This window comes from Mytilus trossulus, chromosome 1, assembly GCF_036588685.1.
Source record: "Mytilus trossulus isolate FHL-02 chromosome 1, PNRI_Mtr1.1.1.hap1, whole genome shotgun sequence".
Lineage (NCBI taxonomy): Eukaryota > Metazoa > Mollusca > Bivalvia > Mytilida > Mytilidae > Mytilus > Mytilus trossulus.
In genome coordinates this window covers 20,447,406-20,461,389 of record NC_086373.1, presented here as the reverse complement: position 1 = coordinate 20,461,389, position 13,984 = coordinate 20,447,406, and the positions used below count along the sequence as shown (strand labels likewise).

The following is a 13,984-nucleotide window of genomic DNA, read 5'->3' as shown; positions in this document are numbered from 1 at the left end:
TGAAAACAAAAATTCCTAAACGTTTTGCCAAACACAAAGTAAGTGACTTAATACAGACACTCACTTCGTAATTTATTAAACTGTTTTTGTGTATAGCCCTACATTATATGAATTATTCCTTGATTTTCTGTGGTTAAACAAGCATTTATATATTTTATTCCGATTGTTTGCTGTTTTAATGCAATTGCACTTTGAACATGTCAGAACTGATATACATAAAAATACTAGAGATAAGATTTATTCCGTAGGGACGAATTTTTCTACATGTTCTACGATAAATTAGTACTACGAATAGATATCTTAAGTGGTTTTATCATCATCATCATGTAGCATATTAATCTATTTCAATAAAAAATCATAATTTCAAATAAAATTTGTAGATTTAGCTAACTAAGTTCTTTTATTTCTATAAAATAACATTCGTTTATAGGGGAACATTGTTTTATCAATTAATTAGCTGCAATCAAAATTTGTTTGCTAGTCCTTCTCTGTGATCACAAATAGATAACTCTGGCTCATTTCCCAATCAATCTATCATGAAGGGAAGTAATTTAAAAGCAATTTTTATTCATAGTCTATTTCAAAAATGATAAAAAGTTCTTTATATTGGTATGTAAAATTTTTTAAACGTTTCAAATTTAGGAAATTAAATTCGTACATCAATTGTTTTGATACATCAATAACAAAAACTGAAATATATTGCATTGATTCATTTTCTAATTATTCAAAATTATATCAGAAACCTAAACATAATTATAAAAAAATGAACCTGTTAAGGGGAGACAATTATCGTATAACTTTTTCGAATTGGCACATAATACCACGGAATGTCACTCATCATACAAATGGCACATCCATATAATTAATTAACTGCGCAATTGCACTCCACCTTCAAGGATGATTCTGAATTATAAATATAACCAAAAGTTGTTAATCTATAGATAGTGAATACTAATGAAAGCTAACCCACTGTAAAAATATTTTTTTGCACTTTTTTAAAACTTCCTCAGGAAAAATTCTCTAGCCACTTGACTTTCATAGCTCCAAATTAACGTTTTTACAGAATATTTGAATAAAGTAGTTACAGATTATTCGCTTCTCAAAGTGTAAGACGCAATAAAAATCGTATGCTTGCACAATCTTACCGAAATACGGATTTAATTAAGTCCTAAACATTTTGACATTTCTTCGTATATTTTTATCGAAAACCGGTTTGAACAAATCACACGTACGTGTTAAGATCCGACTAAATACCTATTTCCCGATATGGTCAGGTAAAATTGCTATAATTTATGCATATCAGAACTGGCCTACACGAGGGGCAGTAAACCACTTTCGTTTATTAATTTCGTTGTGTTTACGTTTGTTACACAACATAAACTTTGCATTCATGTGCTTAACATTTAAATAGAGATTACGTCTGCTTATAAAACTTAATATTTAAAACTTTTGCACCACTGTGACGTTTTTAAAATCAAACGAAACAACATATATATTTACATGAATGTCCAAAATGACGGTTCTAAACTGGATTATCATTATTGCTGTCTGTATATTAAATGAAGGTATTTATTGTTATTTAGTTTTGTGTTATAAAAAAAACCCACGAAACGCACGAGAGATCTGACATTGCAAAGTTAACACAGGATAGGGTTTTATATAACATATACATATGATTTTTTTAAATTTTAACTTTAAATTTTTGTCTTTCTCAAACTTTTGTTTTCAGTGAAATATTATAACTTCAGTTTGTCTATTCGTCAGTTTCCTTTTTGACCTGGTTTTGTCAGTTTTTCCTTGAAGGTTGTCAGATGTTGACCCCTCTAGTAATACAGCAGGGTTTAAAACGAGAAATAAAAACCTTCACCTACGTACATGAATGAATTACTAGTAATTAATCTTAATTGCAAAAGCCTAGAATGCTAGGACAAACTTAACAACATATAACAGATTATATAAAACATGAAAAGACAGCAGAGAAAAATAGTATAAGGCAATGACATATAACGTTCTGTAATAATTATCCCAAGAGGACGCAGTGTTTCAGTGTAAGATCATCCTGATGGCCGAACTTTTTTTAAAAATCCCAGCTGTTCTAGATTAGCTAAAAAATCATTTACGCTTTATAAATAAAATTGAGAATGGAAATGGGAATGTGTCAAAGAGACAACAACCCGACCATAGAAAAAAACAACAGTAGAAGGTCACCAACAGGTCTTCAATGTAGCAAGAAATTCCCGCACCCGGAGGCGTCCTTCAGCTGACCCCTAAACAAATATATACTAGTTCAGTGATAATGAAAATCGAAAATCTAGTTTAGAATGGCACAAAATCCTTATGGTATATCATTACATAGTATATACATTTAATGAGCACCGGATACAATGTTTAAATATGTTAAATTAACAGAGTGTTTGTATCCAGTCGTCCTTGCGTAGGAGTTTGAGTTGTGGATTTATATGATAAAGGTCTTGTCTTGAGTTCTATTGACAGCATAGACACTGGAATTTTTTCTACAAACATTTTGATAGTATTTCTTTTCCGTAAAAGAAAATTTTATTGTGGATTAGGGATTCCCGCCAAAATATTACAAAACAAAGGAGAGCATGCAAAACAACGAACATCTAGCTAGGGAGGTCTGGTGAGGACGATCCAGCTCGGATCAGCCATTGTAGAACAAAAGAGCGTGGATGTGATGTAAAACCTACGTATTCCAATAGACAAGGAAACTCGCACACACACTATAACAATTAATTCAAACTATTTGACTCGAACGTATTTGAAATTTATTTCAATTTTATATTGTTATTTATAAAACTTAATAATAAAAGCAGGAGACAAAGTTAACAACTAAACCCATTGTTGATTTGAACCGATTAAATAAAGGTTTTAAAGATCACAATTTGGCTTTATACACCATAACTTAGTTTTAAATACTTTTTTTATGCCATGATATACTTTAAACTATAATATTTTAATGAAAACTAAACTAAAAAACGTAATCTGTGAACTCTCGTCGACACATACAAAAAGAAACAAAATGTAAAATTTTCAAACTTTGGTGTTAAATTGAATTAATCACATAGAGATAAAAAGTAAAATCAGAAAAATACTGAACTCCGAGGAAAATTCAAAACGGAAAGTCTCTAATCAAATGTCAAAATCACATGATAAAACCCATCAACGGAATGGACGGCATCTGTCATATTTCTGACTTGGTACAGGCATTTTCAAATGTAGAAAATGGTGGATTGAACCTGGTTTAATAGCGCTATTTTGAATGACAATCGCATCACATTCCGTTCATTTTTGATACTGTTCTTCGGAAAATGTGATTTACTTCTCATACAATTTTGTACTTTTACATAAATTTCACAGTTTTGACATTTTGGACTTAAAGTTCATTGTGCTTAATATATATATTTTAACGGTTTTGGTTGCTTTCATTATTCATAATCCATACCTTTCAATCAATATATTTTGAACTTTGAGTGACATTTTTTAATCCATAACAGTTATTGGATTAGTGAACGCATCGATATTGTATTTTTGTGCTGATGACGTAAATCAATCATCAATCAATCAGTTTGGAAAAAATTCACTTATTCCTAAATGTATGTTCCTAATTGTCATAATCAGATTATCCTTTCACATTTATTCTCCCAAGTTCTTAACACACCTTTAATCTCTAACAGTGAACAATATCAATCAGATTAGTGTTGGTAAATCTTTTTTTTCAGTGTAATATTATAATTTGAGTTTGTTTATCCGTTAGTTTCCTTCTTGTCCTGGTTTTGTCAGTATTTCCTTGACGGCTTTTTCGTTGCCCCATGTTCCCCCTAAGTAAATGTATGTAAATTCCGTGCTTTGCCTTCCAGCTAATGAACATTTCATTTTAGCCAAAACATATTTTCATTAACGCCACAAACCATATTTCATTTGAACCAATACAAATAAAGGCAACAGTAGTAAACCGCTATTCAAAATTCATAAATCGATAGAGAAAAAAATCCAAATCCGGGTTACAAACTAAAACTGAGGGAAACGTATCAAATATAAGAGAACTTCGACACAACAGAAACACAACACCGAAACGTAACACACAAAGAAACGAGCTATAATGTAACAATGGCCATTTTCCTGACTTGTTATAGGGCATTTTATGAAAAAAAAACTTTTTGTGGGTTAATCCTGGTGTGTGGCATGCCAAACCTCCCGCTTTAATGGCAGTCTTCATTATAACATTAAAATTACAACATTACACGACAGGGTAACAATAAATAAACAGATAACTGGGATAAAATATGGGATAGAAAAACAAACGAATAATAGCCATCCAAAGGTAACAGGTTTATGCCCGCGTCACACTGTCCCGATTTTTATGTACGATGGACACCCGAATGCGAAAATTGTACGTTCGTACGAAGTTGGTCCTGATCTCCTGAAAAAAGTGACCGAAGCTAGTACGATGAATAACGAAGTCTATACGATGGTGCCGAAATTATATACGATAGCAAAAGATGGACATACGAAGGTTAACCGAAGACGGGTATTTAAGCTTCATATCTCAGCCGAAGCCTACACGTTGGATCACGAAGGCTACACAATGGATTACGAAGGCTACACGATGGATTACGATGATGGCGCGATGGCCATACGATGTCTAAAAGACGTCGTGTACATCAATTTACCATTTTCTACATGTGTCATATACAAATATAGTGTCCATATTTGTCCCCAATATGTTACATACGAGGGGTGTGCCACGCTCGGCATTGCCTTGTTTGAACTATAAAATGTGTGCACTAGTCTGAATAATCACCCATAATTATGCCCATGTTTACTGATCTGTCTTAATGGTAAGGTAATGGGTTCGTTGATCCCTTTTATTCAAAAAAAGCTCTTTCTAGGAAAATATCATAATAATATAGACAAAAGGAAGGATGTGGGGAAAGCAACAAATGCGGCAAAATATGACACATAGAAAACAAAATGGTTATGGAGTAAACATTCGTGTGACAACAACTCAGACGATACATAAAAAATCATAACAATGAAGAGAAAGTTGGTTTCCCTATATACGTGTACCTGCAGTGTTGGTATACGAGGCGCGTTAATGATTTTCATTAAGTTACTTGATATATGAAAAATTGACAAAAAATAATATGTTATTTGTAAAAGTAAATCCTGAGCCTGTAATAGCAGCTCTACCTATTCCATTTGAATTAATAGAAACAACGCTGTCGCCTTTCTTCTTCTCATAGAATCATATAATTATGAGCTCCATGTTTTGTGAACGTCTTTCTTAACTGTCGTATTAGACTGACCAGTGCATATCACGCATGACACTTTAAATATATTTTAGCGCGAAAATTAACTTACATTTAGCTGGACTTATTGCCGTCGTAGTTCCATCTTGTCGCCTTCGTACTTTTAATCGATGACAACACGACGGGATTACGAAGACTTCACGAAGTCGTGTTGTCATCGTAAGACCTTCGGGTAGCTTCGTGATCATTCGTGTAGACATCGTAATTTCAAAACTGCCCGATGGAAACGATGGAAACACGAATGCAATACGATGTTCAAAGATGCATTCCCGGTGACATTACGTTGGTGAGGATGGTGATACGAACTCAATACGAACCCTCAACATCGGACGCACCTTCGGGGATTTTTTAACATGTTAAAAAATTTAGAACCCTTCCCGAAGTTGTCCCCGAAAGCTAGAAAAAGTGGCCGATGGTTCTCCGATGGTTAAAGATGGCACAACGAATAGCCCGATCTGGATACGATCAGTCCCGATTCTGAAAATTTCCATTATCGTGTTGCCATCGGCGTAAAAATCGGGACAGTGTGACGCGGGCATAAAAAATATTTTAAAACACCAGACGCGCGCTACGTCCACACAAAACTATGCTCAGATGTAAAAAGTTTGAAATCCATAACAATTATCAAGTTGAAGATCGCCGAGGACCAAAAGTTCCAAAAAGTTGCGAGGCCAGGGTTATCCGCCTTGGACAAAACATCATTATTATCAAGAATAATATATAGTTTTGCAAACAGTAAATTTTATAAAATGACTATATAATATATATACATGATTAAACTGAAGTGGTGACTAGTAATTATAGAATAAAAAACGAATATATTACAAAATCACATCACTGTTAGCAGCGCCCAAAGTGACGTCAAATATACGATGTACAATACGTTTCATTGGCGCAAATAATATCCACAGGACTTTTATGATAAATGTTTGTGAGTGACTTGGGCTAGTTTATACACCAATAAATTCCTTTAAAAAGGCGTTTAATTCTTATAATTCTTTTAAATTGGAGAGAATGAATATTTTGTTTTCACACTCGTTACCTCTATTACACTTTAATTGTATATTTATGTCATTGAATATACCTGGCACATGAATATATTTGTTGGTTAACGCAAAAATATGTACACAATGAAATTTGATATCTGATAAAAATTAAACTGCAAAAACTCTTATTATCATTCAAACGAATGTTTTTGTGTATTATTTTATTCAACGATTAACTTGCAGAAAAATAAAAAAAAAAATAACGTCGTTGTTATTATCGACGCCATCTTGTTTACATTGGTTACGAAAAGAAGTTCGGTCAACGTCGTCTATCGAAAAATAACCAACGTCAAGATCAATAGCGGAAGTCCTCTTGACCAATCATATCAACGTATTCCTTAATATGCATATTCTATAAGATTTATTGGTTAAGAGTTAGCTTCTCTAATTGTATAACAAGAGCCCACATGACATTCTTTATTCTTCAGTAATAATTTCTATCGGTTTTTAACAGATAAAAACCTGAACCAGAAAACTGTTCGTTAATAGACTTTTACAAGTGGGTCGTTTTTTCTCTGTTTAGAGAGATGTCCCTTTAATAAAACATTTTTTTCTGTTGATAAATTATTTACCATGTTTTCGTTAATTAAAGAACTATAGAAAACTTTATTTTGTTTTCATATACTGAAAATATTTAGCCATGGAGTTGTTAGTTTATGTTTAATCTACGAGTTTGACCGTCCCTCTTGTATCTTACGTCTCTCTTTTATGATTGTGTTCTGATATTGTTTTTTACATCTCAACCTCTTATTTTGTTTATTTTGTATTTACATTGTTTCATATATGAAATTTATTTGTTCAGTGTATGTTCACTAATTTTTTTAACATGTGTCTTTTGATTGGGTTAAGCCATTTCAATTGATATTTTATAGTGTGTCTTTCTATGTTGTGATGCTACACAATTGTTTCAGGTTGGGTGAAGGCTGACGACTATTTAAACGTTGAAATCCATCGCAGTTGTTTGCAGCTGTTCTAAATCAGGAACCTGATTTTCGATTGGTGTCGTTTGTTCATGATTCAAAAGAGATTTTCGTTTCTCTTTTTTTATATAGATTAGACTGTTGGTTTTGCATGGTTTTACATTGGCAATTGTTTTGGCCCTTTTTAGCTTGCTGTTCGTTGTGAGTCTAGACTCTGTGTTGAAGGCCTTTTATGGTTCACTTTTTTACAAGGTGTGATTTTGATGGAGAGTTGCCTCATTGGAATTTATACCACATTTTTTTATATCTATCATGACTACTGTTTATATTTGTATACAGATATACAGATATACCAATATCAGCCAGCTACTTTATCATGATAATGATTCTGTTTTATATTCGTTTTTAGTTAAAACCAATGTCAGTAAGCTACTTTATAATGATTATGATTATGTTTCATTTTCGTATAAAGTTACACCAATCTCAGCCGGCTCATCTATCATTATCATGATTCTGTGTTGTATTCGTTTATAGTTATACCAGTCCCATCCGGCTGTTTATCATAATTATGATTCTGTTTTATTTTTGTATTTAGTTATACCAATCTCAGCCGGCTTCTTTATCATGATTATGATTCTGTAAATTTTTCGTATTTAGTTATACCAGTCACAGCCGGCTGCTTTATCATGATTATGATTCTGTTTTATATTCGTTTACAGTTATACCAATCTCAGCCGGCTTCTTTATCATGATTATGATTCTGTTTTATATTCGTTTACAGTTATACCAATCTCAGCCGGCTTCTTTATCATGATTATGATTCTGTTTTATATTCGTTTACAGTTATATCAGTCTCAGCCGGCTACTTTATCATAATTATAATTCTGTTTTACATTCATATTTAGTGATACCAGTCACAGCCGGTTTCTTTATTATGATTATGATTCTGTTTTATATTCATATTTAGTTATACCAGTCACGGGCTGTTATTACAGCTACTACTACACCTACAGATATTGTAGTTATTCTGGAGTGTGAGTATATTCTAGATAGGTATACAATATTGTTTGTTTCGAATATCCTTTACTAGAGATTTTTTTTTATCAAAGAAAGAAAATGTTCGAACCTGTCATACAAGAAGCCGGTTTTGCTAGCTATAAAACCAGGTTTGATTTAAAATTTCACCGGAAAATGCATGAACCAAGTCAGAAATGTGACAGTCATTAAAAAAAATGAATTTGCTGAGTCCTCACTAAGTCCTTTGCTTGAAAATATAAGTTAATTTCGGGGACGTCGTCGTTGAAACTCTGACACGTTATCGAAAATATAATACGCACGATATAACTTTATGTAAAGCACTGTCTTAAAAGACTTTTATTTCAATTAATCGTGATACCATGTTTAGGACACATAATAATGTTTGAAACTGACAAGGACTTTGATACACAAATTATTACAATCCTTTTTTATTTTACTTTATTAAGTTTTCGAGTCTGGGATATCACGCTCATTATTTCATATATTCAACTTTAGATTGAATATTAGCCATCTTTTGTTTACTAGTTGTTTTCAGTATTAAAAGTTTTTTCTATCCCTGATATAATGAGGCACTTTTCATTATCTTGTGTAACCTCAACACCTAGTGGAAGGCCAACGAGACGTATCGGATTTTCCTTCCCATTTTAGCATTTACGGCATTCCTTTCCTTCTCTACTGGGCGTCGATTGACTCTCAATTGATATTTGCGGTGGTGGTACATCATCTAGATCTTAGTTTTGCTCAGCTGTTAAGGTCGTTTCCGAGTCTGTCCTTTTTGACTGAACTCTTGGGATTATATTGTTTTTTTATACGGATGTTACTATTATATGACAAAAGCATTGAATTCTTGTACATTTTAAGTGATCGGTGTACTGAAATTTATCACACGGGTTTAGATTGACTCTAATTCAGGTCGTAGATTTATCGCCGTAAATCAATTTCTTATTTACTGAAATAGACTTCAACTCCACCAAGTATTCATTAACTTTCAATAATTCTGACTTATCTTTAATTATTTAAGTATTCATTGTATTATGTGTATATACAAAAGAAGATGTGGTATAATGAGACAATTCTCCACAAGAGACCAAAAATACACAGAAATTTACATTTATAGGTCACCGTATGATGTATTTTCCAACAATTGTGACTTATTAGGTAAAGTTAAATGAAGGTGAAAGGTCTGACTAAAGTTACCTGCGTTCAAGCTCAAGATTTATACAAATAGAATCATATTTAAAACAGTGTGGTCCTGGCCATTGATTGACGACCTAAATTATCCCATTGACTGGGACAGATTAGGTGAACGTTTGTCTGTAACGACCATTGCTCACTTCTTACTTATTATAGAATTTAAACTGTGGGGTCACCAAAGGTTCTAAACGCCTTTAATAATAAAATTAGTCGAAAAATTATTCAGGAATAACCTTTATGTTTTGATTTATATTATTAATATAAATCAACACATCGTATTATTCCGGATTCGTTTTTCGAATTGCTTTATTTAGGTGTTGAGAACCTTTGGTGACCCTACAGATTCTGTGTCTTTAACAAGTACATAGTAAGCAGTGATTGTTACCGACAAACGTTCACCTAATCTGTCACAGTCAATGGGATAATTTAGGTCGTCAATTAATGGCCAGGACCACACTGTTTTGAATATGATTCTAGTTAAAACTAAGGTGAAGTATAAGCTAGAACAGACAACATATAGATTATAAGTACAATCATAATTCTAGAAAGGTCAGGTAATGTGTTCCGGCGAAATAAAATTTTAGATATAACGTGGATGCTTTAACGTTGGGTAGATAGATCAAATAATGTACATGTATCTTTTATTATTAGATTTGTAATTGGCACTCACAACACGTTTTCCTATATCTATTGTAATTATTCACTTGAACATATTTGTCCGACTAACTATAGTGCTGAAACCGGTTAAGTTGTTGATTGCATCATCTTTGGAGTTGCAAACCAGCAGAAAACATTGTTGAAGGCCGTACTTTAACCTATAATGGTTTAATTTTTAAATTGTTATTTGGATGGAGAGTTGTCTTATTGGCACTCACACCACATCTTCCTATATCTATTGAAGATATATACATAAGATGTTTAACTTGGTATGAATAGAGCAGACAAATGTATAATAAAATCAGACTGGTAATCGTTCACTTGTACATTTTAGTTCAACTTCTGCTATCCCCGGGATAGTGGTTGGTTGCATCATCTTTGCAGTTATAGTTTTTGTTGTTGTTATGGTTGTATGCAAGCAGATGAATACCAGTGGGAATAGACAAACCGTTGTGCGTCCAACCGCAACCATAGCTACTGTTCACGCTCCACGTATGTATTACCGTAACTTATAGACTTTGAAATTGAAACGGGGAGTGTGTCGAAAAGAAAAATATTCGACCTACGATCAGAAAAACAAATAAATGCAAACAATGGATTTTTAACACAGAGAAAAATCCCTCATGCGGAACCAGGCTTCAGTTGTACCCTGAACAATAATTATTTGCGAACAAAACCACTCTAAACTCCAAAAAATATAAATGAATCAAAATTAAAAGAACAAACACACAAGACTAACAGTACCCAGAGGTTCCAATCTTGGAACAAGCGCATATGATTGCTTTTCTTTATTTAAAGATATCAACCCTTCTCCATTACGTCAAGCAAACATGGAGTAAACAAACACAAAACATCTTCAACATTGAAGACTTCTGTTTACAGTTTCTCTTTATCATATATAAGTTTAAATGCATTTAATTCCATCGCCTATTTCTTTTTTTTTGGCAGAATTTGACCTGATTGTAGATCTTGTCTGCTGATCATATTTGTTAGCTATACAATTTATATCTATCTTTTATAGTTTTAAAAAGATAATGGACCATAATTTAATTTTGGATGTAACGCGTCTTCTGATTGGCTGACGTTATTTTGTTATCTAATTCTACAGGCGACTGGTTATTAAAAGTATTGCTTTTAAAATACGATTTTTATAAATTATTTTGTGTTATTTAAGGAATGACTGTAATATTTTTTCTGTCTATTCGAAATAACATAAAAAAATGTGGTGCACATTGTTAATTAACCCGCTATGCGCTTTATTCAGTGAGCACTAATTTTTTATGTTATTTCTTCATAGACAGAAAAAATATTACAGTCATTCCTTAAATAAAACCAAATAATTTATAAAAATCGTATTTTAAAAGCAATACTTTTAATAACCAGTCGCCTGTAGAATTAGTAATAAGACCTATTGGTAGATCTGGTCTTTCTGAGAACTTATGCTGTTTCTCTTTATCTTATATCGTTTCAAGATAATAGTCAGAATGTGGAAAAGTAGTAAAATTTGTCACTTGAGGGCAACTGCTTCAATAAGAAATTGTTTTACAGCATTAAAGAAGATTGTTTTTGCAAAAGGTAACGAAAGAATGGAGACGACAACCCGGCTACGGACGCCAAATGATGGGATCAGCTAACGTGGCCCGTCGGGCCAAGTGAGCTAACATAAATAATAAGCAATAGAAAATGATTTCTTTGATACTAAAGTAATAAGCTTCCTATCAAAGATGTAATATAAAAATCCAAAACTAACATGTTTGCAACAAACTAAATTAAATATTTGTGTATACTGGACCAACGTCGGTGCCAATACTGATGTTATATAATTTAAGATCTAAAATATTATCTGTAGAATTATACGCGAAATCAGTTCTTTAACATTTTGTTTTGATGTTGCTTTGGTTTAAAAAAAAATAAATATATATATGTACTTTTTACAGGTAGAGAATGTTTCATGATCACATTGTCGTATTTAAATCAGTTGGATTAGATACTATTTCATTTTTCATCATTTCCTTAAGTAATGAATCAGATTAGTGTCTTTCAACATAACTAGTTTCTTACATTATTGTTTTATATTTCAGCTCCAGGACCATCATTTCAGCCAGCCGGGATGAGTTATCCCGCACCAACAGGACAGAATATGGCGTACCCACCTCCCCAGGGACAGTTTGGTTACCCACAACCTCCTCCTCCTCCTGGACAATTTGGTTACTCACAGCCTCCTCCTCCACCACCTTACGGAGGTTACGGAGCACCACCCCCGAAGTATTAGACATTAAAGTAAAAGAAAGATAAACAAAACTCAAGTCTGCAAGATACACAATTTCACAAATTCACCAAAAGAATTATTACTGCTATGCACTGCGTTGATGTATTTTTTTCTGAAATATTTCCCATACTTCTCGAGCAGGACACAAATGACGGCCTATAATGTGTTGTACTGTAAAGATATTTCTCATACTCAAACAGGAATACACAATGTAAATATATTCCTCATATTGAGAACAGGAAGATATTGCAACAACCTGTACATATGATCCGAGTTCATTGTATGTTGTGATTGTAGAACCCTCTTCTATTACCCAGATCGGTGACAATAAACACATACAAAAATATATAAAATGAATATTTATAAAACAGCGATTCGCATTGTGATTATACAGTTTTAAATGTCAATGTAGCATACTCGTGAGTTTTTGTAATTTGTAAGTTGAAGACATATTTTTTTCTGCTCAATGATATTTTTGAAGAACAAAGATGTCCTACAGTTCAACAATTCATTAAAAAGGAAAATCGATTTCAGATTTAACGTTTCTTGGTTTTATGTTCACGGATTGCTTAAAGTGCCATGGTGACAATGATGTTTCCCAAGGAAAAAACATTCCATATACAACATGGTTTTTTGAACGCCTTGTCAAACACGTTATTTGGAAAATCGTGACCACGAGAAGTTACGTCACAATCATACCAGTATTTGTAAGATATAATGATATCCTCTTATTTGTAAATGGATTTGGCCATGCGTTTTTCTGCTAACCAGTTTAAGGTAGATGGGGTGTCTACGTTATAATCCATGGATGTTTTTGATAATTTGCCAAAATGAAGTTTATCTTTTTAAAAAATAATAATAAGAAGAAAGGGTCAAGTTGCTTATTTTCATGCTACAGTGTGTGCATTGTTGACAGATTTTGTATAGATTATGCACGGAAACCCCAATTTTCTGCCATGGAACGAAAAGTACACCATAGAATTTTAAAATAAATTCTGAGAAAATAGGTCTAATATTATCCTTTCAGATAAGAAAAAGAAACAAATGGGATCACGGACTCGATTTCTTGCTACATAATAAAATAGGTAAATTCTTAGCACATTCTATTGTAAAAGTAACTTTATCTGAATTATTTGCCCTTATATTTGAGTTTCATGTGACAAAGTTCGAAATCAAATGATTTAACAAAAGTATTCTGTTTTTGTAAAATACAACCATAATACATGTCATTTTCTATTATGTTTTGCTTTTTAAAAATTTAATATGTCTTTAAAACTAATTCAATATTCATGTTAATGAATTTATGTGTTTCTGTTGTAGTGAATGATTTATTACTAGCATTAGTTTAAACATGTTTATTCATAGTGGATTAGAATACAATTTTTGCAACTTATATTAATCCCTTTCCACTTTGGGGTTGCGAGTGCTGCCTTGTCGCAGCATTCAGCCTACTCATTTTCGAAATCTACAAGGATGTCTTTTACGTGCAAGAGATATGGCTCTCTCTAAACAAGGATCAGCCATTTATCG

General features: G+C 32.6%; 1 protein-coding gene across 1 annotated transcript; it reads left to right on the top strand.

Annotated features, from left to right (window-relative positions):
• Positions 1–1,311: 1,311 nt before the first annotated feature.
• On the top strand, positions 1,312–12,987 carry LOC134707003 (uncharacterized). Its single transcript, XM_063566442.1, has 4 exons — positions 1,312–1,565; positions 8,264–8,330; positions 10,520–10,677; positions 12,267–12,987. Exons 1-4 carry the CDS (start codon positions 1,505–1,507, stop codon positions 12,455–12,457), a joined length of 477 nt encoding a protein of 158 aa, XP_063422512.1. The 5' UTR covers positions 1,312–1,504; the 3' UTR covers positions 12,458–12,987.
• Positions 12,988–13,984: the final 997 nt, after the last annotated feature.